The sequence below is a fragment of the Pecten maximus genome, chromosome 7 (genome assembly GCF_902652985.1).
Source record: "Pecten maximus chromosome 7, xPecMax1.1, whole genome shotgun sequence".
Lineage (NCBI taxonomy): Eukaryota > Metazoa > Mollusca > Bivalvia > Pectinida > Pectinidae > Pecten > Pecten maximus.
Window position 1 is genome coordinate 39,965,530 of NC_047021.1, and position 26,135 is coordinate 39,991,664.

The following is a 26,135-nucleotide window of genomic DNA, read 5'->3' on the forward strand; positions in this document are numbered from 1 at the left end:
TCATACATTGCTTCCTTATTGCAAGTCCATACTTGTTCATGCCTTCTTCAAGATGTATATATATTGCATTTTCTCAGTGCGAAAAAAGAACAAATTAAAATCAAAATTTTAATGTATTTATTAGTTTCAGATCACAATTTACATCAAGCGTACATTATACAGCTATTCACCAAACAAAGTGAACAAAAAATGTTATGGTACTCTCCACAGTATTTATATATTTAAACATAACATCAGCATGTCACTAATGGGGATAGATGTTTGTATAATCTCCTAATCCTTTACTAAAGTGTAGGATCTGTACCAGAGGTCATGTGACCTCTACAGTACACAATTGTGTAGGATCTGTACCAGAGGTCATGTGACCTCTACAGTACACAATTGTGTAGGATCTGTACCAGAGGTCATGTGACCTCTACAGTACACGATGGTGTAGGATCTGTACCAGAGGTCATGTGACCTCTACAGTACACAATTGTGTAGGATCTGTACCAGAGGTCATGTGACCTCTACAGTACACAATTGTGTAGAATCTGTACCAGAGGTCATGTGACCTCTACAGTACACGATGGTGTAGGATCTGTACCAGAGGTCGTGTGACCTCTACAGTACACAATTGTGTAGGATCTGTACCAGAGGTCATGTGACCTCTACAGTACACAATTGTGTAGGATCTGTACCAGAGGTCATGTGACCTCTACAGTACACGATGGTGTAGGATCTGTACCAGAGGTCATGTGACCTCTACAGTACACAATTGTGTAGGATCTGTATCAGAGGCTGTGTGACCTCTTCAATACACACCAGTGTAGGATCTGTACCAGAGGCTGTGTGACCTCTACAATACACGATGGTGTAGGACCTATACTAGAGGTCAGGTCATGATCATGTGACCTTTGACCTCTACAATACCCCACAGTGTAGAACCTGTACCAGAGACCATGTGACTTTTACAATGCTTCAGTGTTGGATCTGTACCAGAGGTCATGTGACCTCTACAATACATGACTGTATCAGAGAGGTTGTGTGACCTCTACATTACATGACTGTATTAGAGAGGTTATGTGACCTCTACATTACATGACTGTATTAGAGGGGTTATGTGACCTCTACTTTACATGACTGTATCAGAGAGGTTGTGTGACCTCTACATTACATGACTGTATCAGAGAGGTTATGTGACCTCTACATTACATGACTGTATCAGAGAGGTTATGTGACCTCTACATTACATGACTGTATTAGAGGGGTTATGTGACCTCTACATTACATGACTGTATTAGAGAGGTTATGTGACCTCTACATTACATGACTGTATCAGAGAGGTTATGTGACCTCTACATTACATGACTGTATTAGAGAGGTTGTGTGACCTCTACATTACATGACTGTATCAGAGAGGTTGTGTGACCTCTACATTACATGACTGTATTAGAGAGGTTGTGTGACCTCTACATTACATGACTGTATCAGAGAGGTCGTGTGACCTCTACATTACATGACTGTATCAGAGAGGTCATGATCATGTGACCTCTACATTACATGACTGTATCAGAGAGGTCATGTGACCTCTACATTACATGACTGTATCAGAGAGGTCATGTGACCTCTACATCACATGACTGTATCAGAGAGGTCATGTGACCTCTATGATAGGTGATCATGTAGGATCTAAAGACACTGTAACAGTCATGTGAACAAACTTAATACACCATTCATAATACTATCACGTCTATAAACCAGGCATGGAAGGATATTATAATTCTATTATATATATATTGTGGAAAGCTATTATATATATATTATATATCAATATTTCTATAATACCAGACCAAGACTAAATCAAAAACATATAATAGCACATGTACATATCTAACTTACTGTACAAACTTTAAACAAAATAAACTTGTGGGTATATCATTATATGATATTTACAATTTTATTGCAACTTAATGCTTTGATATAAGTATTTAACATACAAAATAATATTAGTAGATAGAGTTAGCACATATTACTATCACACAATATCTAAATACTGTTATACATAGCATTTTCGCCATTTTGAATTACATAAAAGATTTATAACATAAAGCTATTTACCTCTTTTAAGTGATGTATCACAATATCTTGACAGCTCAGCTGCCTGGATAACATAGGTTGCTGTAACAACACATTGGTTGCTATGACAATACAATGACTGCATCAACAACACATGCTGCCATGGCAACATACTGGCTGCCTTGGAAACCCTGGTTGCCATGACAACACAGGCTGCATCAACAGCATAGGTTGATATGACAGCACAGGTTGCCATGACATCACCGGTTGTTGTGACACCACAGGCTGCCATGACATCACAGGCTGTTGTGACATCATAGATTGATACGACAACACATGTTGTCATGACATCACAGGCTGCAATGACATCACAGGTTGCTGTGACAACACAGACTGCTAATATGACACAGGTTACCATGACAACACAGATTAACATGCATAGATCTAACTATCATGCTGACCTGACCTTTATCAATACTGATATCAGATCACCGAACTTCATTCAGGAGGGAATAATAATAATGAAATGTCACATTTATACAGAATAATAAGTAAATCTGTGTATGATTGTGAGGTATAGAATACTGTTAACATAATAGTACAGATTGTGGTGCAATCAAAATTTAACACATACTCAATGGTATGAATCTTTAAGTAGCACAGTGATGAAAATGACATCACAAAAAATTTTGCTGAACAATACAGAAAACACAAATGCATCCACAAAGCTCTCTGCTTAAAAAACAAACATTAAAAAAAAGAAAAAAATGAGAACTAAATCAAGAAATATCTACATTTATCATACAATGAACTTCCCTGTATATTTCATTTACTGACAAGTACACGTGAAGTCAACATAATTATGATAATGTTAGTGTTCCCCTTTTGCCAGTCCCAGAGACTCTGATGAGTATATATATAGTGCCAATGATATGTGGAGGCAATTTTACTTACTGGAATAATTCTAAAGTGGTCCCACATTATGAACATGGTGAAGACAAAACGTAACAACAACGACTGGGGTGTCTTCTTTTTTAAGTTAAAGCAAAAAAAACCTGTTATATTGGTTTTTTGTTTTGAATTTCACCTGAAATGTCCATCCTGATAAAAATGTTGAATGTTATACATGAAAAAAATACTTGAAATTCTTTTTTTTTTTTTTAAATTCTATTCTTGCTTCTTTCTATACCTTGAATTATCTATCATCTATGTCCAAATACTTAAATAAAATAAAAAGAAATACATATAGATATACATGATGTACCTAATATATATTAATTAATATAATTCAGCAAAAGAAAAAAATAACCAACTTTGACATGGACACCAGAGAGTGTAGAGGAAATAGGGTGTCCATTAGGATTTAGGACTTGGTTATCTGGAATTCAATATGTTGGCCATTTTGGCTGTCAGAGTTCTAGTTCTAAGGAATCAGTATTCCCCTCTTATATATTAATTACCTGACAAGAACATAACTGAGGTAAAATTTCCATTTAAATCTGGGAATTCCAGCCCAAATGTTTACTAATAGTCAGAATACTGTACCAGAGCCACAGATTAACATCTCAACATTAACATCTCAGGTTGTCTGTGTATCACAACACCAGGTTAACATCTCAGGGTGTCTGTGTATCACAACACCAGGTTAACATGTCAGGGTGTCAGTGTAACACACCACCAGGTTAACATCTCAGGGTGTCTGTGTAACACAACACCAGGTTAACATGTCAGTGTGTCTGTGTATCACACCACCAGGTTAACATCTCAGTGTGTCTGTGTAACACAACACCAGGTTAACATCTCAGGGTGTCAGTGTAACACAACACCAGGTTAACATCTCAGGGTGTCTGTGTAACACAACCCCAGGTTAACATGTCAGGGTGTCTGTGTAACACAACACCAGGTTAACATGTCAGGGTGTCTGTGTAACACAACACCAGGTTAACATCTCAGGGTGTCAGTGTAACACAACACCAGGTTAACATCTCAGTGTGTCTGTGTAACACAACACCAGGTTAACATGTCAGGGTGTCAGTGTAACACAACACCAGGTTAACATCTCAGGGTGTCTGTGTAACACAACCCCAGGTTAACATCTCAGGGTGTCAGTGTAACACACCACCAGGTTAACATGTCAGGGTGTCTGTGTATCACAACACCAGGTTAACATCTCAGGGTGTCTGTGTAACACAACACCAGGTTAACATCTCAGGGTGTCTGTGTAACACAACTCCAGGTTAACATGTCAGGGTGTCTGTGTAACACAACACCAGTTTAACATCTCAGGGTGTCAGTGTATCACAACACCAGGTTAACATGTCAGGGTGTCAGTGTATCACAACTCCAGGATAACATCTCAGGGTGTCAGTGTATCACAACACCAGGTTAACATGTCAGGGTGTCAGTGTAACACAACACCAGGTTAACATGTCAGGGTGTCTGTGTAACACAACACCAGTTTAACATCTCAGGGTGTCAGTGTATCACAACACCAGGTTAACATCTCAGTGTGTCTGTGTAACACAACTCCAGGTTAACATATCAGGGTGTCTGTGTAACACACCACCAGGTTAACATCTCGGGGTGTCTGTGTATCACAACACCAGGTTAACATGTCAGTGTCTGTGTAACACAACACCAGGTTAACATCTCAGGGTGTCTGTGTAACACAACACCAGGTTAACATCTCAGGGTGTCTGTGTAACACAACTCCAGGTTAACATGTCAGGGTGTCTGTGTAACACAACACCAGTTTAACATCTCAGGGTGTCAGTGTATCACAACACCAGGTTAACATGTCAGGGTGTCAGTGTATCACAACTCCAGGATAACATCTCAGGGTGTCAGTGTATCACAACACCAGGTTAACATGTCAGGGTGTCAGTGTAACACAACACCAGGTTAACATGTCAGGGTGTCTGTGTAACACAACACCAGTTTAACATCTCAGGGTGTCAGTGTATCACAACACCAGGTTAACATCTCAGTGTGTCTGTGTAACACAACTCCAGGTTAACATATCAGGGTGTCTGTGTAACACACCACCAGGTTAACATCTCAGGGTGTCTGTGTATCACAACACCAGGTTAACATGTCAGGGTGTCAGTGTATCACAACACCAGGTTAACATGTCAGTGTGTCTGTGTAACACAACACCAGGTTAACATCTCAGGGTGTCAGTGTAACACAACACCAGGTTAACATGTCAGCGTGTCAGTGTAACACAACACCAGGTTAACATCTCAGGGTGTCTGTGTAACACAACACCAGGTTAACATCTCAGGGTGTCTGTGTAACACAACTCAAGGTTAACATCTCGGGGTGTCTGTGTAACACACCACCAGGTTAACATGTCAGGGTGTCTGTGTAACACACCACCAGGTTAACATCTCAGGGTGTCAGTGTAACACAACACCAGGTTAACATCTCAGGGTGTCTGTGTATCACAACACCAGGTTAACATGTCAGGGTGTCAGTGTAACACAACACCAGGTTAACATCTCAGGATGTCTGTGTAACACACCACCAGGTTAACATCTCAGGGTGTCTGTGTATCACAACACCAGGTTAACATGTCAGTGTCTGTGTAACACAACACCAGGTTAACATCTCAGGGTGTCTGTGTAACACAACACCAGGTTAACATCTCAGGGTGTCAGTGTAACACACCACCAGGTTAACATGTCAGTGTCTGTGTAACACAACACCAGGTTAACATGTCAGGGTGTCAGTGTATCACAACACCAGGTTAACATCTCGGGGTGTCTGTGTAACACAACACCAGGTTAACATGTCAGGGTGTCTGTGTAACACAACACCAGGTTAACATGTCGGGGTGTCAGTGTAACATAACACCAGGTTAACATCTCGGGGTGTCAGTGTAACATAACACCAGGTTAACATCTCAGGGTGTCTGTGTAACACAACTCCAGGTTAACATCTCAGGGTGTCTGTTTAACACAACACAAGGTTAACATCTCAGGGTGTCTGTGGGCTACTATCAAGCCAGTCTTCGATCCCACTAGTGATATCGCGACGCTCCATGTCTGGGTGCTGAAGAAGTTCCAGAAGCAGGGCCAGAGTGAGGCGGTGACTTCGACCTTGGTCCATCAGAAGCTGGTAAGCAGGCTCTTTGTGCGTGTCATAAAGAGCAATCTTATCACCGGTCAGGCCCAATAATCCTGCAAAATACATCAAATATATATGTTAATTCAATTTGATGTCCCACTTTCATGGAAATGGAGCTAAACATGAAATATAGGTCACAGTAACTTAACTTTTTACAGGTACTATATTCAGTGATCAAGGCAAATATTAATGAGTAATTCAGTAATTTTACAACAATTGTGAAGCAAGTCATATCAAATTTTAATCTCTCACGATGGCCTGTATGGTATTACACACAGTATTCATGGCGAAAACTATATGTACATGTGGTCAGGCAGGTGACCCCAAACCTTTTTCACCTAGATCGAAGAATTTAACCCAGCTGGTTGCTAGGTGAATGTCAGTGTGTAACCACTATGCCACCCGACTACCCAATCTTACTATGGCTAAACATCTCCCTTTTAAGTTATATTTACAAATATCTTCCCATTTTGGGATCCATCTCTCAGTAATTTACAATGCGTGGAAGTTGACAAATTCCTTTAACTGTAATATCTACCTTTCTGGTTCCAAAGGATTTAAAACAAATATTAATTTTAAGACTGTAACAACTCTTTTTGATTTCTTCTATTAGGCCCCTCCTACCCACTACCTCTAGGGGGTGGGGACACGCCTGTACCTCTAGGGGGTGGGGACACGCCTGTACCTCTAGGGGGTGGGGACATGCCTGTACCTCTAGGGGGTGGGGACACGCCTGTATCTCTAGGGGGTGGGGACACGCCTGTACCTCAAGGGGTTGGGGACACGCCTGTACCTCTAGGGGGTGGGGTCACCCCTGTACCTCCAGGGGGTGGGGACACTCCTTTACCTCTAGGGGGTGGGGACGATCCTCTACCTCCAGGGGATGGGGTCACCCTTTTACCTCTATGGGATGGGGTCACCCCTGTACTTCCAGGGGGTGGAGACACGCCTGTACCTCTAGGGGGTGGGGACACGCCTGTACCTCTAGGGGGTGGGGTCACACCTGTACCTCTAGGGGGTGGGGACACTCCTGTACCTCCAGGGGGTGGGGATACCCCTGTACCTCCAGGGGATGGGGTCACCCTTTTACCTATATGGGGTGGGGTCACCCCTGTACCTCCAGGGGGTGGGGACACCCTTTTACCTCTATGGGGTGGGGTCACCCCTGTACCTCCAGGGGGTGGGGACACTCCTGTACCTCCAGGGGATGGGGTCACCCTTTTACCTCTATGGGGTGGGGTCACCCCTGTACCTCCAGGGGGTTGGGACGATCCTCTACCTCCAGGGGATGGGGTCACCCTTTTACCTATATGGGGTGGGGTCACCCCTGTACCTCCAGGGGGTGGGGACACCCTTTTACCTCTATGGGGTGGGGTCACCCCTGTACCTCCAGGGGGTGGGGACACTCCTGTACCTCCAGGGGATGGGGTCACCCTTTTACCTCTATGGGGTGGGGTCACCCCTGTACCTCCAGGGGGTAGGGACGATCCTCTACCTCCAGGGGATGGGGTCACCCTTTTACCTCTATGGGGTGGGGTCACCCCTGTACCTCCAGGGGGTGGGGACACGCCTGTACCTCTAGGGGGTGGGGTCACGCCTGTACCTCTAGGGGGTGGGGTCACCCCTGTACCTCCAGGGGATGGGGACACCCCTGTACCTCCAGGGGGTGGGGACACACCTCTACCTCCAGGGGATGGGGACACGCCTGTACCTCTAGGGGGTGGGGACACCCCTGTTCCTCTAGGGGGTGGGGGCACCCCTTTACCTTTAGCGGGTGGGGACACCCCTGTTCCTCTAGGGGGTGGGGTCACCCCTGTACTTCTAGGGGATGGGGACACCCCTGTACCTCTAGGGGATAGGGGACACCCCTGTACCTCTAGAGGATAGGGGACACCCCTGTACCTCTAGGGAGTGGAGGCACCCCTGTACCTCTAGGGGGTGGGGTCACCCCTGTACCTCTAGGGGGTGGGGTCACCCTTTTACCTCTATGGGGTGGGGTCACCCCTGTACTTCTAGGGGGTGAGGATAAACAATATAAAATATTCAATTCCCTTTTCCTCTCATTCCCTTTTTCCATCCATTCAGAATGGATCAATCGGATTATCACTTGAAAATGAAGTTAGGATAATATCAACTGTAATCTCCAAGTAATGAAGTTAATTTCTGAAATCTCCACCATTTTTAAGTTATAAGTATTGCCAGTGTCCAAAACACTTCATCGACCATGATTATGTATGACTACACAGTACACAAAATTCTTATTTCTGACATTCATGTGGGAATAACGTAATGAATCAGTCATGAGGAATATATTTCATCAATTAAATATCACTATTTTCATCAAAGAAATTCAAACAAGTAAGTATCTTTTGAAATGTTGATATTTGATGGCAGTTTTATGAAATGAATCGTATGTTCTACAAAATTGTTTTTTTGAACTGGGGCCGTGTCAAAGTCGATTTCATCAATGTTACGACTATCGGTACACCACAAGCGAAAGATCCAGCTAATGAAAACTAATATAAAATACAAATAAGATGCAGCATATGTGTGATCAAAGAACAAGACAAGCACCATAAGACAATTAGCCTACCTCCAAGGAGCTTCCAGTCATTACCAAACGTAGTATTTAGGTGTAGCTTCTGGCTAATCATCCTCAGAATGGTATGCGGCAATTCATTCACATACTTCCCAATCTAAAACAATAAGTTACATAACTCTCAGTAAAGTTTTATTCCGCTCAGTTTTACGGGAGGTTCAAATTCGTCCCCCTCTCTAATCAACAATGAATTCTAGACTCGACAAATTCTTTCTAAAGCATTTACATAGGTCATACCATTTCAGAAAGATTTCAAATTATTTGGTTAAAGGATAAAACTTTCAACAAGGACATTCCTTAACGTATGATCGAATGCACAAAATTTTGTCAACAGGTACTTACCATATTTGAGAGCCATAACTTGACTTTGCGATGATTTTCGAGCTTCTCGCTGCAGCATATTTGTCGTTTACTAAGGTCGAGCACATGCATGTCTGAGTGGTGTTGGCTGATGAAAAAACACCTTTCCTGAAGCGGACATGATGGACCTAAGACGTACTTGACCTCCGACCCCAGGGTAGCCTTACACACCTTGTGCAGCCACTGGTACAACACATACGGCTTAGCGGCTGCTTCTGACCTGTAACACAAATGTGAATTTTGTTTAACTTGTACATGTGGCCAAACAAATATTTGCACATGGATGGACCCATAGTACACTAATCACAAATGCAGATAAATTTGAAGAGAACACACCCCTTTCATCCTAAAATAACACAATTATAATATTTGTCAACCAGAAAATGTGATGAAATATCTCGAGGATCTATATTTTATATATTGGTGTAGTAATCCTATGATGATCAGAATCCCTCTATTATTATCTATGACTATCAGAATCCCTCTATTATTATCTATGACTATCAGAATCCCTCTATTATTATCTATGACTATCAGAATCCCTCTATTGTTATCTATGACTATCAGAATCCCTCTATTATTATCTATGACTATCAGAATCCCTCTATTGTTATCTATGACTATCAGAATCCCTCCATTATTATCTATGAATATCAGAATCCCTTTATTATTATCTATGACTATCATAGTCCCTCTATTGTTATCTATGACTATCAGAATCCCTCTATTGTTATCTATGACTATCAGAATCCCTCTATTGTTATCTATGACTATCAGAATCCCTCTATTGTTATATATGACTATCAGAATCCCTCTATTGTTATCTATGACTATCAGAATCCCTCTATTATTATCTATGACTATCAGAATCCCTCTATTGTTATATATGACTATCAGAATCCCTCTATTGTTATCTATGACTATCAGAATCCCTCTATTGTTATCTATGACTATCAGAATCCCTCTATTGTTATCTATTATTGTCAATAACATAGCAAGATCAATAAGAAACAGATCTGAGACATTTTTCCATATTGTGAAGTTTTTATAAGATGTTTCAAATTTTTGTTGTTTTTTGCACAGGACGTATGAAGCAGAACCTATTTTTTTCTATCCATTTGATTTCTAAATTGTCTTTACTTAAGATGGTAAAATAAAAAGAATCCCCCTTTTAGATAAGAAGTAGCTGGAGTCATACCTAGCAAGGTTGATCTGTATCCGATCACGAAGCTTGTGATGATGAAGGGTGAGGTCGTAGCCCAGGTGGGAGAGACAACAGGAAGCTGGTCCTATCATCGTAAGGCTGTGACTGTCACTACTGTTGTTGATGGCGAAGGCTAGCTGGTAAAACACTAGGCTCGAGGTGTGTGTGCGGAAATCTACATACAGGCACAGTTCTGTCGGCTCTGTGGTAGGGGGCGCTAGTGTACTTTGATCAGTGATCAAATACGGTACTAAATAATTCATGCCTCCTGAATCGGTGCAAGGGGATTTCTGACGGAAAATAAGTCCGAATATTTCTAGTAAATGGATGATTTTTTCTACAGAGTTGTTGTGACACTGCTGAGAAATGATATCTATGAGATCTTCCTCTGTGATGACACCAGTACTGAGGCCCCGCACTCCCTTCTGACGGGCACCCTCTAGGGACTGTACTCCCTTGAGCTGTTGTAGAAACACATTGACATTCTGTACACAGTCCAATAGAACTTTTGGGTCGATGAACAAAAACTTGTCAAGGTGCTGAACATGTGGCAATGTCAAAGGTGCGGCTTCTGAAACAATGGAAATGATAGTCAAATCTCACATTCATACAGAGAAAAGCATATTAAGACAATTTACATTCTTACAGAGAAACGTATATTAAGACAATTTACATACATACAGAAAAACGCATATTAAGACAATTTACATTCATACAGAGAACGTTTATTTAGAGAATTTATATTATACTGAGGAACTTATCAAGACAAAGAGAATTTATATTATATTGAGGAACTTATCAAGACAAAGAGAATTTATATTATACTGAGGAACTTATCAAGACAAAGTGCCATGATGTGCTAAGTTATTGAAGTACAAAATGTACATGATTAACAATATAATATACAGTCTATACATGCAACTCTAACAGAATCAGGAATCCAACTCTCAAGTAACCACTAATTGAAGGCAGCCACTTTTCATAAGTTTCTGGTTTTTAAGCTTCACTAAAAAATTTCATGCAAATTGAAACTGAAAGTAATCAACAGAGTTTACTGTAAACATGGAAATTTATGCGAGGGGGAAATTTAGGCTAATTACGCAGATCCCTTTTGATCGCGAAAATTTCCCCCTCGTGTATTATTTTGATAATAATTTGAGTACACTTGAACTACAAACGAAGGTGGGTTGATCGCGAAAATTACCCCCCACTTGCAGTTTACGTATCAAAATCATGAAATTAACCACCCGCAAAATAACCACGTTTACAGTAACAAATCCTGACCCTTCAATCACTATTAACAAGTGTAATTTACATAATGTAGATCAACACAAGCTAACACCACAGACCTTATATATTATACACTCTATCTACTAACAGTATCCTTTATATGTATGTTAAAAGGTTTACCATCAGCTATATATCAGAGATGAAAATGGGAAACCTTAAGGAAGGCTGAAAATCATTTCTTTAGTGGAAACTAAATTTACACGGAATTAGCCATTGTTTGAGAGCTAAAAAGGCTGGAATCAGCCAATTGGCTGAAGATTTTCATCTCTGATATATACATAATTTGATGGACTTCCACATATACATAACACCATGTCTTACTTGAGGACAGAATTTCGCCAACATTTTTTAGGTCGGTCCAGACGATCTGCTGAAGGTCCTGGCCCCCTCCAGGGACTTCGTCCTGGTACATCCCTGAGAATTCCACCTCATCAATAAACAGCTTCTGCTCCCCGCTTCTCACTGCCTCAAACTGAAGCATCATCGCCACAGACGGCAGCGATATCTTCTGCTTTAGTGTCATTTCACCTAGAACCTTCCAGAGTCCCCTTTGGAGACGACGGCTTACATCTTTGGCCTCTGTGCCATCGACCCCCGGGCAGAAAAGTTCTGGCATTGGGACGTTGTATTTTTGTATCTGTTGTCCGAATGGCAGATAGAAGAGTGTGCGTACTTCATCTACACCTACAGTGGCATCATTGTACAACAAGCCATACGTCAGAATCGGGCACTCATAGCCATCGAAACATCGGATCGTATGAATCACATTCTGGAGACGCTGAATCTCTGTATGTGTGGATGTCACAACTTTTGCCCCGTCGAATGTCAACACAAATATACTTGTCCGTGTGAATAAATACTGGCAACAATGATGGAAAAATTTGTCCTCAGGCGTAAACCGATCATCGGGCATAATGAAGAGTTCCACATTAATGGAACCGTTATGTATGAACGAGCTAGTCTCGTCACGGTCTCTGAATATGTCGCTTTTTGTTAAAGATTCATTGCTAGCGTGTAACCTTGACGATGATTCGTCGTTGACGAGATAATCAAACGAGGACCAGGAAGTGAAACTGATGGCACCTTCCCGGTCCATTCCCATGGTGCACTTGATACACTGGTACAAGCCGCTACTATTGTCCGACTGAGAAGATAACACGCCTGGCAGAAGCAGGCGAGCCAAGGCCCGAGCCTCACTACCACACAGAAACACGCGCACTTTTGGTAGGTTCACAGTCCTGTTCAACTCGAACAGGTCGACACTGATATCCTGTGGGTCCTGAGGATCGCTGCTCTCGGGCAGAGGGGTGACACGGTAGCTTTTACCACCTCGCTGGACAGTGTCACACGAGACAGGCCGTCCCTTTCCTGAGTTGTGGGTTGGAAGCCGTTGATATGCAGGCATCTTGGGTTGTTCAGAGGCCAGAGGATTACCAGGGACTGATGGATAATGCACATCGGGGTCTGGCAAGGATGGCGTAGGTGGGAAGATGTTCTGTGACAGACCTTCAGGGCGCTGCAGGACTATCCGTACTGTTGTCTCCTTAGCCAAAAGCTCTGGTATGCTGCTAGCCTGTGAACAGATAATATTTTACAATGACTGACTGCTTATGAGGTTGATATTTTTACTTTTAACAAGGTTTGGTACTGGGAGGTTCTGATGTGGAGAAAGAAGAAAATGATTATGACAGAAAGCACCTGTTTTCCTTCCTTAACTCTACTTAGGGAATTGGGAGGGGCTGACCTTTGACCTTGAGTACTAAATGCCACATAACTTACCTGTCAGGATTATAACATGGATTTAAAACAAGTTGCTTATATAATCACTCTCGCTAGCCTGAAAGTGTGCAAGGGGTCTTAGCTAGGGAGAAGTACCCAATTGTCAGGCAGGTGACCCTAGGGAATAACTCTGGAGGGAGCCATGGGGCCATTTGCCCCATATTTTACTAAATGACCCACCAAAACTCACAAATTTCTTAAACTTTCTATGTTTAGGCCCGTACGATTTCTGAAATCTTGTCAAAATGGCCCATGATTTTTAGGTTCAGGATGAACCCTGTGACCCCATACCTTTTCACGTTCTATCAGGGATTCAAACCCTGCCCGCTTAGGTGAAAGGCAAATGTGTTACCACTGTGCCATCTGAACACCCAGGCTATGAAGGGCCTTATTGAAAACACCACTTCATGGGCATCAGGACCGACATACGACAACTCCAGGTGATTTATAGAGGTGGTTTGATATAACTTACCTCCCGAGGACTCTGGAGGGGCTGACCATTGACGGAGCGGATCCAGTCACCGACCATGAGTTTACCGTCTGCTGGCCCCTCAGGTGTGATACACTCCACAAGTGTGTACAGGTCGTCAGCATTCTAAAATAACAGACATCAATTCATCCTTCATTAACTCAAATATCAGATGTTAACAAGAGCTGTTTGACAACAGTATAGCTCATTTCATTGATGGCATATCCAAAACCATGCAAATATGAATATCATAAAAACAAGCTCTTTTTTTTTTCTTTTCTTTTTATTACACTCCATACCAATGCTTAAACTTGAAAATAGTGAAACTTAAATGAAGTTTAAACTGTATAATAGTCAAAATGTTCATGACTTTGGTGATAATCATAAAAAAAAATTTGAAAAAAACCTCATCTTAATGTAACACATAAAGTCTAGTTAACCAATGACATGCGTACAATGCTTGGTAGAGATCAGTTGAACAGTTTTCGACATGCAGCTCGTAAAATCTGATTTTGTATTTCCATTTGTTTCCATGGTAACTGAGAAATATCTAAAAATGAATTTGTACCAGTAACTAAGGCACAACTATAGGGCACTAGTCGGATATGTGTACAAAGATTTGTAGAAATAAGTCAAACCGTTAGCCCAGAAATGCTCATCAGATAAATGGGTGGAGCCGAATTCAATATCTCTTGCAAAAGCATTATGTGGGGATGATGTTTATCAAGATTTCATTTGCAGGCACTTTCTACTTTAACTCACCTTTGACATCTTGACCTTGAATTTGAAACCAAATGAGCCTCTAGCTCCCCGTGTAAGGGACACTGTCTTCGTGATTGGGTCCCAGTGAATGAAGTGTGGGAACCGCAACAGGTCATTTGTGTTGGTACTGGGTTTCACCAATAGTTGGCTACTCATGGTCGCAGGAAGAGAACTGCACGTGCGGCCGTTGATATCGGTAATAGCTTGCGTCCTGCTGTCCACAGTAGGCAGGGATGTCGTCCAATTTTCATCACATGAACCGGACCGGAGACCGTTGCTATCCAGGAATGGTCGAATCTCTGGTGACTGTTGCCCCTCCTGTCCCTGCAGGAGAGGTTCTGACTCGACAGGGCGTCGTTTGTTATCAGGACCCTTACGCATACCTGTAAAGGACCGACAACTGCTGTTGGACACCTGGTCCCGACTGCGTTTGCTGCTGATGCTGACTAGGGAGCAGACGAGGACCTCTATGACTGGGGTGGACAGGCTCGATAAGAATTTCCACAGCTGATTTGGGGCGAGTAATCTCACGTCCTGTCGATTTATAAACAGGATACGGTCAAGCAAATGCAGGACATCACCTCGACCGAGACAGCATTCAGGCTTTACCTTGGTCACAATTGAAAATGTCTCTTTATTTCCCTGTCAACACAAAAAAACAACACATATGTAAAACTACTTCTTTCGTGGAAAAAAAAAAAATGTTTTTCATGTTTTTATTTTCTTTTTTCTTTATTTTCTCATTTCAATAGTACATACACTGTATTATTTATTAAGATGAGATACACATTTTTGAATTCTTAGGAATATTTTATATTTGGAATTTCTGAATATAAATCTATTTTTTTATTTTTATATGCAAATAAGCAAAGATCTATGTAGAAGACAGAAAAGGAAAAATTTGGTTTATGTAAATTAGTGCCATTAATTATAATATAAGTAGATTCCTCGATCTACCTCTGTATTACAATCTATTAGCCAGCTTGATGAACCGAGTCTAGACCTGTGTGCATTCATGTACCTCAATAATGTCGACCTTGATGCCAAGTTTTCCGTTGCTGGTTTTGGTGAGACAGATGCACCTTCTGTGCGACCAATGTGCCCTGTCGGGATCGGTCTTGAGTATTTCAATGGCTTGGTGGATGTCATTAGGGATGGCACCCATAACTACGATTCATACCCAGGGGTCACATGACTACAGGTGAAAGATCTGTAATTACAGGTAAATACTGGTTAAATATCACATGACTACAGGTGTCAGATCTGTAATTACAGGTAAATACTGGTTAAATATAACATGACTACAGGAGTCAGATCTGTAATTACAGGTAAATACTGGTTAAATATCACATGACTACAGGTGTCAGATCTGTAATTACAGGTAAATACTGGTTAAATATCACATGACTACAGGTGTCAGATCTGTCATTACAGGTAAATACTGGTTAAATATTACATGACCACAGATGTCAGATCTGTAATTACAGGTAAATACTGGTTAAATATCACATGACTACAGGAGTCAGATCTGTAATTACAGGTAAATACTGGTTAAATATCACATGACTACAGGTGTCAGATCTGTAATTACAGATAAATACTGGTTAAATATCACATGACTACAGGTGTCAGATCTGTAATTACAGGTATATACTGGTTAAATATCACATGACTACAGGTGTCAGATCTATAATTACAGGTAAATACTGGTTAAATATCACATGACTGTAGGTGTCAGATCTGTAATTACAGGTAAGATATATAATATAACATACATATATAAGTCTCACTTTCACAGGTTTTTGTTATGCTCACAGGCAGGACAAAAAATCCTGCTTCTGGTAATTCACATTTTACGAGGATTCAAGCTCGGGTCTATTTCCTGGCTTACCCAGTTAAGTAAGACTCGAGACCTCTTTACTTCATCAGGATTGCGCATTTTTTGTTATCTAAATACATGTATATATAACTTTCCTGAATAAGCAATCACATTATTTACATTTTTTCTGAATGATTAATCAAAATGATATGAATTAGTGTCAAATTGCAGAATTTCTTATTTTTTTTGTTTTTCAGAAATTGTCTACATGCTAACTTTTTTTATATAATTATTAGCTTGTGTCGGATCACAGAATTTCTTGGTCATTTTTTTTTTTTAAATTTTCACATCTTTTTAATTTAATCATTAACTAACAGAAGCAGTATAACTTTTTTTTAAATGAATGTGTACATTTTAGCAGTATATCCCATTGTAGAGCTTGTCACGCTGAATGTATCCGGGTATTAAAATTCTTATTGTGCTTATAATTACAAATGTACATGTCTGTATATTGATTTCCATCGCAAAACTGTAGATGCACTGGGTGTGTCTATCTTTAATCATGCTAATCTTTTTAAATTCAGTCATATTGTGCTTAACTTTGATTGTGGCAAAATAAATGTGTTAACAGTGTTTTCAAACATTGTAATGAATTAGAAATCTAACCATTGAGTCTCATCAAAATAATTATTCACTGTAGGTTCATTGGGTAACTTTCCAACAAACAATTTTAAAAAAAAAAAATAATACAATTGATTACTTATCGGTGTTGAATTGCGATGAGTCATTTGTACGTAAGTTAGTTTGTTATCATAGCCTACGTAGTATGTTTCCGTCTGATATTACCGTGACCAATGAGTCAAATCTGTGTAAAGTTAGTTCGATTATATCAGCCTGTCTGATCTACAACAAACAATACTTCCACTGTTACAGGCTGACTTATTAAGGCCCACTGTAGGATAGGTATACCTCCCACCAACCAGAAATTAATTTCTGAGCTGTTTATTGTTTATTTTGTTGGAATCCTTATAACTGTGTACACTTCATAACATAATTTCAAGCACTGACAGCTGGAAGGCTTACATATATCCTTTTAATTAAACAAGAGGTCAAAGACTAAGTCTTATTCATATATATATATATGAGTACTGTATGTACATATATACACTGCCCTCCAAAAGTCCTGTTACAATTATTACGTAAAATACAGCGAAGTTAATCTTGAAGTCTTTATTACAATTTGTTAGAATAATAACTTCTTAGGATGTTTTTGTTCACGATTTCAAATATTCATGTTCATTTTTCAACAGTGCATATGTTTTGTTACAATGGAAATCCTCAAAATGCAACACTCTGTAAATTTCTCTCTTTATTTTATTTAAATTTCAAAAATGCATTTCTTACATTTTTTTTACTGTTAATCAGTTAAACAATTACTTTTATTTGTGTCAGTAAAAAAACCCATATTTTTATTCATTTTTGAACATTATGGAAAATAGGACCCGCCATTCCCTCTCCCTGCAACTTCAAAAGAAGTGAGGTATTTTTCAAATAATTCACAATCGTCACTAACAAATGGACTCTCTTACGGATATTAGAACAATTTTTCTGAAATTTTATTGGCTAGCCATTCAATTTAGACATTCTTTGTGTAATAGAACTTTTGGAGGGCAGTGTATAAGAGTATCGCCATCCGTACAGTACACGCCTCACATTGAGTAACACTATACCTCACATTAGCATTAGGGAGTGAGTTCACCAACTGGAGTCAACGATATTTTAACGAAAACTATTATTGCAAAAATTAAAAGTAAAATAGACATATTTTAAATAAGGTTTTCCATTACAGTAATTATATATATATATAAGCATCTTTGACTCCTAGAAATACTAGTTAAACCGCACAGCAACCTTCAAACCAAATTCAGTACCCTAGCTAGCTAGCACACTTACCATATAAAGGGTTTTACTGATGGCTTTCAACACTTGTTTTCTAATAATAATTCACTTCATTTCTTTTATTAACACTTTCTACATAGATTATATACACAGAGCAACATTGATCTAAAAATGTGCAAAAACTGAGAGTAGTGGAGCCAAAAAGACAGGTTTATGGACCGGTTATTGAAATCATATCTTTAATTACAAGCAAGTTTGTATGTATATTCCTTAAATACATTTATTGTTGTATCTAAAATAGGTTTTGATGACTAGTATATTTAGACAAGTTTAAAATATTGCTGTTTTCCTTATCCATCAACCATATATATACAATCTATCTGATGGTGAAAAGAGATAATAAATTAATGTATGTATAAATATATATTATGTTTGTTTATAGCCCAACAGTTCAAATTAATTCCATTAAGATAGTAGACATTTTTTTTACAAAAGGCTCAGAGGACTTATATGCTAGAAAACCATTTTGTACTCCTATGTTCAACCTACAGATGAGAAAACCATTTTGTATCCCTATGTTCAACCTACAGATGAGAAAACCATTTTGCACCCCTATGTTCAACCTACAGGATGAGAGAAACTAGAACTGTCACCAGGATGGCTGACTAATACCCCCGCAATCTGCACGAGTCAATGGTGAATTGGAACTGCTAATTAGAGGCTAACTAAGATAACCTAGTAATATAGTGACCGGTTGCCATAGCAACCATAATTTTGAAAAACAAGAGGCCCATGGGCCTTAACGGTCACCTGAGATTTGAAATATTTCAGTTAATTTAATTGACCCTTTTGAGCCCACCCATCAGCCCCTAGGGGTCAGTCAGGGCCAACAGGTGTATACCATTAAGCTGTCATCCAATGCTGATAATGTTAACAAAGTTAGAATGAATTCCGATAGAAATCAAACAAATAATAGTCAAATATGTGAGTTCCCTATATAAACTATAGTAAAATCTACCCCCTCCCCAGGGGCAAATTTGTGACCCCAGGAACATGAAGTTCATAACATTAGTAAAGCACCATAAGACACTTCCACCTATGAAGAGTATTTGATTCTGTCTTAATTGGGTCTTGAGAAGAAGATCTTTGAAATTTCAGTCAATATGACCCTTTTTAGCCCCACCCATCAGCCCCTGGGGTCTGTCAGGGCCAACATGTGTATACCATCAAATTGCCATCCAAAGCTGATAATGTTAACCAAATTAGAATGAATTCCAATAGAAATCAAACAATTAATAGCCAAAAATGAGATTTCCCTGTCTAAACTATAGTAAAGTTTACCCCCTCCCCAGGGGCAAATGTGAGACCACAGGGTCAGGAAATTCACAATTTTGGTAAAGCACCTTAAGACCCTTCAATCTATGAAGAGTATTTGATTCCATCATATCTGAGATTAGAGAAAAAGAATTTTGAAGTTTTAGTCAATTTGACCCTTTTTAGCCCCGCCCATCAGCCCCTGGGGGTCAGTCAGTGCCAACATGTGCATACCATCAAACTGCCATCACAAGCTGATAATGTTAACCAAATTAGAATGAATTCCAATAGAAATCCAACAAATAAAAGTCAAAAATATGATTTCCCTATATAAACTATAGTAAAGTTTACCCCCTCCCCAGGGGCAAACCTGAGACCCCAGGGTCAGGAAATTCACAATTTTAGTAAAGCAACCTTAAGACCCTTCCATCTATGAAGAGTGTTTGATTCCACCATATCAGAGAGTAGAGAAGAAGATTTTTAAAGTTTTAGTTAATTTGATCCTTTTTAGCCCCGCCCATTAGCCCCTGGGGGTCAGTCAGGGCCAACATGTGCATACTATCAATCTGTTATCCCATACTGATAATGTTAACCAAGTTAGAATGAATTCCAATAGAAATCCAACAAATAATAGTCAAAAAAGTGATTTCCCTATATAAACTATAGTAAAGTTTACCCCCTCCCCAGGGGCAAACCTGAGACCCCAGGGTCAGGAAATTCACAATTTTAGTAAAGCACCTTAAGACCTTTCCATCTATGAAGAGTGTTTGATTCCACCATATCTGAGAGTAGAGAAGAAGATTTTTAAAGTTTTAGTTAATTTGACCCTTTTTAGCCCCGCCCATTAGCCCCTGGGGATCAGTTATGGCCAACATGTGCATACTATCAATCTGTTATCCCATACTGATAATGTTAACCAAGTTAGAATGAATTCTAATAGAAATCCAACAAATAATAGCCAAAAATGTGATTTCCCTATATAAACTATAGTAAAGTTTACCCCCTCCCCAGGGGCAAACCTGAGACCCCTGGGTCATGAAATTCACAATTTTGGTAAAGCACCTTAAGACCCTTCCATCTATGAAGGGTGTTTGATTCCACCATATCTGAGAGTAGAGAAGAAGATTTTTGAAGTTTTAGTCAATTTGACCCTTTTTAGCCCCGCCCCTCAGGCCCCTTGGGGGTGGGGACTATATAATTCACAAGTTTGATTGACCTTTAGCCATAAAAGCTTCCTGCCAAATTTCATTGAATTTGGTTTAGGGGTTTTGGAGAAGAAGTCGAAAATGTAAATTGTCTATGGACGGATGACGGACGACGGACGACGATGGACAAAAGGGTATTAGAATAGCTATATAGGTCACTTGAGACTTTGTCTCAGGTGACCTAAAAATGAAAGTGGCATGCATATCTACACATGGTCTCCTATATTTGTGTGAAGTTTCATTGAAATCGGCCCTTCAGTTTAGGAGGAGTTGTCCGGACAAACTTAAAGCTATGGTTCTTATAGGAAAACCTGTTTATAGTGACCAGTTGCCATAGCAACCATAATTTTGAAAAAAAATAAAGTGGCATGCACATCTACACATTGTCCGCTATATTTGTGTGAAGTTTCATTGAAATCGGCCCTTCGGTTTAAATTTAGGAGGAGTTGTCCGGACAAACTTAAAGTTATGGTTCTTATCAGAAAACCTGTTTATAGTGACCAGTTGCCATAGCAACCATAATTTTGAAAGAAAAGAAAGTGGCATGCACATCTACACATGGTCCTCTATATTTGTGTGAAGTTTCATTGAAATAGGCCATTTAGTTTAGGAGGAGTTGTCCAGACAAACTTAAAAGTTATGATTCTTATCAGAAAACCTGTTTATAGTGACCAGTTGCCATAGCAACCATAATTTTGAGAAAAATAATGTGGCATGCACATCTACACATGGTCCTCTATATTTGTGTGAAGTTTCATTGAAATTGGCCATTTAGTTAAGGAGGAGTTGTCCGGACAAACTTAAAGTTATGATTCTTATCAGAAAACCTGTTTATAGTGACCAGTTGCCATAGCAACCATAATTTTGAAAGAAAAGAAAGTGGCATGCACATCTACACATGGTCCTCTATATTTGTGTGAAGTTTCATTGAAATAAGCCATTTAGTTTAGGAGGAGTTGTCCAGACAAACTTAAAGTTATGATTCTTATCAGAAAACCTGTTTATAGTGACCAGTTGCCATAGCAACCATAATTTTGAGAAAAATAATGTGGCATGCACATCTACACATGGTCCTCTATATTTGTGTGAAGTTTCATTGAAATTGGCCATTTAGTTAAGGAGGAGTTGTCCGGACAAACTTAAAGTTATGATTCTTATCAGAAAAACCTGTTTATAGTGACCAGTTGCCATAGCAACCATAATTTTGAGAAAAATAATGTGGCATGCACATCTACACATGGTCCTCTATATTTGTGTGAAGTTTCATTGAAATTGGCCATTTAGTTAAGGAGGAGTTGTCCGGACAAACTTAAAGTTATGATTCTTATCAGAAAACCTGTTTATAGTGACCAGTTGCCATAGCAACCATAATTTTGAAAGAAAAGAAAGTGGCATGCACATCTACACATGATTATTAATATTTGTGTGAAGTTTCATCGGAATTGGCCCATCGGTTTAGGAGGAGTTGTCCGGACAAAATGCGTCTACAGACAGATGGACGGCCGGCTGGCCGGCCGGACGGACAACCTGATTCCAGTATACCCCCCCCCCCCTAACTTCGTTGCGGGGGTACAATAATCGATAGTCTAGACAGCTAAGTATCTACGACCCTGCTATTTGGATTAACTTTACTCTAGACGGCCATAACATGTTAATTTATTTCTAAGTAATTGTATCGAACTAGTACTGATAGGTAAAATGTCAATAGTTGAAGTCACAAGTAGGTAGCAGTATCGCCACCTCAAGGCTGCTATTTGTTACATCCGGACAATTGGGGCAAACTTTGATATATAGGCACTTGATATTACACACAAAATACAAGTACCGAGACCAGGAAGTGGTTGTGATGATATCCTATCCCAGCCAACCAGCTACACTTAATTTTATAGGTCAACATATAAGCATGTTTACAATTGATAAACTCCTATGATGTTAGGTAGTCTGAAATGATTTAGGCCATATGTGTCTGCCTTATCAAATTAGCACTCTGCATGCACACATGCTCATTTACCCAGTAACTCGGGCTAGTAATACATTTGTATACCTTATACAATGAAAACAACTTTTATGACTTTTAACATGTAAAACATATGTATATGATTTAGCCTGTGAATGGGCGGCAATAGATCTTACATATATAATTAGCCTCTAGAAACATTCCCAGACAACCAAAGATCATTGTATCCCAAATAGGATGGGTATGAGGTGCATACTCTTAACCCAAAAACTTCAAAGTGAAATTTGATGCAAACAAGAGGCCCATGGGCCTTAATGGTCACTTGAGTTTTGAAACATTTCTGTAAACTTGACCCTTTTTGACCCCTGCGGTCTTGGAACAGAAGTCAAAAATGTTAATTGTTTACGACACACAACACCAGACATGCAAAAGGCGATCGCAATAGAAAAAGTTTAGTTCATGATCAACACATGGTAAAATTTACAATATATTTCCACATCTATTTGTAGTGAATTAGACCTCGAAAGGAATGAAAATGTTACCTGACATATTAAGTTTGGTCGGTCTAGCACTTGTACTTTGCCTGAAATGGACCTTAAATCTCCCGAGTTGACACTCCCGGAAATGCAACACAACATGTTGGACATTATTACATGAAATATCATAGCTTTTGAAATACTTGAGTGTTAATGATGATATAATTATAACTGCCCAGAAATGTTGAGGTAGGTATATATATTTCAGGGCAATGTTCAGTACTATTATAAAGCTAGCTACATAAAAATGTATTACGTGTTATTTAAAACCCGATGAACTAGTTGTTTAAGATTTATGTTGCTAATGAGATAAAGAATAGCATATGTTGGTATTAGCAATAAATTAAACAGCATAGATGCATAAGTTAATCTTCTTAATCAGATGTTAAGCTCATTTGGTTTGGTTTGTTTTTGTTTAACGTCCTATAATTAACAGCCAGGGTCTGTTAGGCTCAATACTGTGCTAAAAGAAAACTTAACATTGTAAAAGAAGATGATGTTGTCCACAGTATGTACTTCCTGTGTTCTGCTAATGAAATGGAAACTACTCAAACATGCATGTATTTGGTTGTTTCATAAAGTGGTATATTTTGGTTTAAACCATGTGTTTCTATGGTTACAGGAAATTATGACAATACAAAGCACTCAATACCAAACAGCACCCCTAGACCACTACAGCAATGCGTGTATCAGGTTTCCTTAAACAGTTTTGGAGTTACGCGTCAGAAACGATAATATTTAGGTTTCAACCATTTGTTTCCATGGATACAGGAAAATTATGAACAAGAGGCCTAGGCCTATGGGCTTCAACAGTCACCTGTGTTCTTAAATACATATAAATAAATATAAACTTTATTTATTTTACAACAATTGCGAAACAAGTTATATAAACTTATATTAATCACACTTGTTTGCCTGGACGGAAGCGAGCGAGAGGTCTTACTATGGGAGGAAATAAACCATCCAGAGTGCCCGGGGAAAACCCATACATACTGATAGTTCATGTTGTGTTTGTTTTTGAATTAAAGATTTTACACACATTACCAGTCTGACCTTGAACTTATCAGTTTTATCAAAGCATGCTGTTGTCTCAATATTATGACCCTGGGCCTCTTGGTTGTTGAGAAGTTGTTTAAGATTGTAACACATTTGAGTGATTTGACCCATGTGAAGTTGAACATAATGCCAAGGTCATCGATTTGAACAAAGTTTGTAACCTTATATCCTAGTATGAAATTTACCCAATAACATGACCCTGGGCCTCTTGTTTATTGAGAAGAAGTTGAAAATGTAAATTGTTTAAGACAGATGACGTAAGACAAAAGGCGATCACAGCATAGGTCACTTGAGACGTCATCTCAGATGACCTAAAAATACAAAGCACTCCATACCAAAAGACACCACTAAAGCAATGTGTGTATCAGGTTTTGTAAATTATCTTTAATGATTTTGGAGATATGCATCGAAAAAGGCAGAGCCCAATGTAATACCTCAAAATGCATTTCCTGTCACTCTGACCACATGTCTGTATGTTGTGTCTGTACTATGTGTACCTGTGTCACCCTGACCACATGTCTGTATGTTGTGTCTGTACTATGTGTACCTGTGTCACCCTGACCACATGTCTGTATGTTGTGTCTGTACTATGTGTACCTGTGTCACCCTGACCACATGTCTGTACTATGTGTACCTGTATCACTCCGACCACATGTCTCGATCATTGGTGAAGGTGGTTCAATTGGAAGAGCATCGGGCTAGTGTTCGGAGGTCCTCGGTTCAAACCCCAGTCTGGCCATGCATTTTTTCAATCCAAACACATTTGGTGCCTGTGACCAAACCATGTTTAAAGTGAGGTGTTAATACTTGACAAGGGGATACCCGAACCTGGGTTGTGACTTGTCAGGTCTTTAGGGTCAAAGACTTAATACGGGCGGGAAGAGTGTAGCAGAACTGAATCGGGTGATCATCGGCGACCAGGTAGATCAATTGGTAGAGTGTCTGGCTAGTGTACGGAGGTTCAGGTTTCGAAACCCCTGTCTGACCCTGCATTTTCCCACTCCTACTAGTCCTATAGTCAACATACTTACGTCACTTCACAGGTGCCTGACTCGTTTTATAAAATAATAACATATGGAATACATATAAATCTCATTTATATGTACTCTATATGTTATTATTTTATAAAACGAGTCAGGCACCTGTGGTCACTTACAGATCTGATAGCTACCGAATAGTTGAAAGTTCTTATTACACATATTTCGCCATATATATGTCTGAATTCTCAATGGCAGCCACTGTTACCGAAAGTTTATTCTTTAAAGACATGATTAAAACAATTACAACACACGCCATGAATGATCATTTCGTCGGCTCAACGATGACTAACACAAAATACGACTGTTATTTTTCTCGGTCAAGGACGAATATAGCTCTACATGTTTGCTAGATAATTTTTTAAGTGTTCACCAAATCAACAAACATGATATAGACCTAGGCCCTATTTATAATCATACGGAAGATTCAAAATGTAAGCACATATAACAAAAATTTAAATGATACTTACATATCATGATACTGTTAGACCAAGATCGGAAGCAAACAAATCGTTTCCATTGAGAAACACAATTCTACGCCTCGTTTCCCAGTTTCCCGTCCAAACGTGTAAACATTACAGGTAAGGTGAAGTCCAAAGGCATTCCGAGGGTGTAGACGTACAAAATTAAAACCGACGTATACCGTTCAGGAATCCGTACTAT

At 39.5% G+C, this 26,135-nt stretch overlaps 1 protein-coding gene across 8 annotated transcripts; it reads right to left on the reverse strand.

The window, feature by feature from the left end:
* Nucleotides 1-102: 102 nt before the first annotated feature.
* LOC117330827 lies at nucleotides 103-26,065 on the reverse strand. Of its 8 annotated transcripts, none has more exons than XM_033889343.1 (11): nucleotides 25,943-26,065; nucleotides 15,671-15,859; nucleotides 14,650-15,291; nucleotides 13,891-14,013; nucleotides 11,961-13,212; nucleotides 10,344-10,920; nucleotides 9,128-9,365; nucleotides 8,780-8,882; nucleotides 1,532-6,239; nucleotides 1,146-1,449; nucleotides 103-993 (listed from the first exon to the last, which is right to left on the reverse strand). In XM_033889343.1, exons 2-9 carry the CDS (start codon nucleotides 15,812-15,814, stop codon nucleotides 6,037-6,039), a joined length of 3,282 nt encoding a protein of 1,093 aa, XP_033745234.1. In that variant the 5' UTR covers nucleotides 15,815-15,859; nucleotides 25,943-26,065; the 3' UTR covers nucleotides 103-993; nucleotides 1,146-1,449; nucleotides 1,532-6,036. The 8 variants fall into 8 exon arrangements, with proteins under 8 accessions (XP_033745234.1, XP_033745233.1, XP_033745237.1 ...); XM_033889342.1 differs by having other exon boundaries at nucleotides 1,032-1,449; XM_033889346.1 differs by having other exon boundaries at nucleotides 103-319; nucleotides 837-1,449.
* Between the last annotated feature and the right edge of the window lie 70 nt (nucleotides 26,066-26,135).

Excerpts from the sequence above, each read along its gene's own strand:
- LOC117330827 (XM_033889340.1), bottom strand. The coding sequence starts at position 15,814 with ATGGGTGCCATCCCTAATGACATCCACCAAGCCATTGAAATACTCAAG. Across the intron at positions 15,292-15,670 it reads TCAAGGTCGACATTATTGAG|GGAAATAAAGAGACATTTTC; the intron begins GTACATGAATGC and ends TTGTGTTGACAG. Across the intron at positions 9,366-10,343 it reads ATACAGATCAACCTTGCTAG|GTCAGAAGCAGCCGCTAAGC; the intron begins GTATGACTCCAG and ends TTTGTGTTACAG.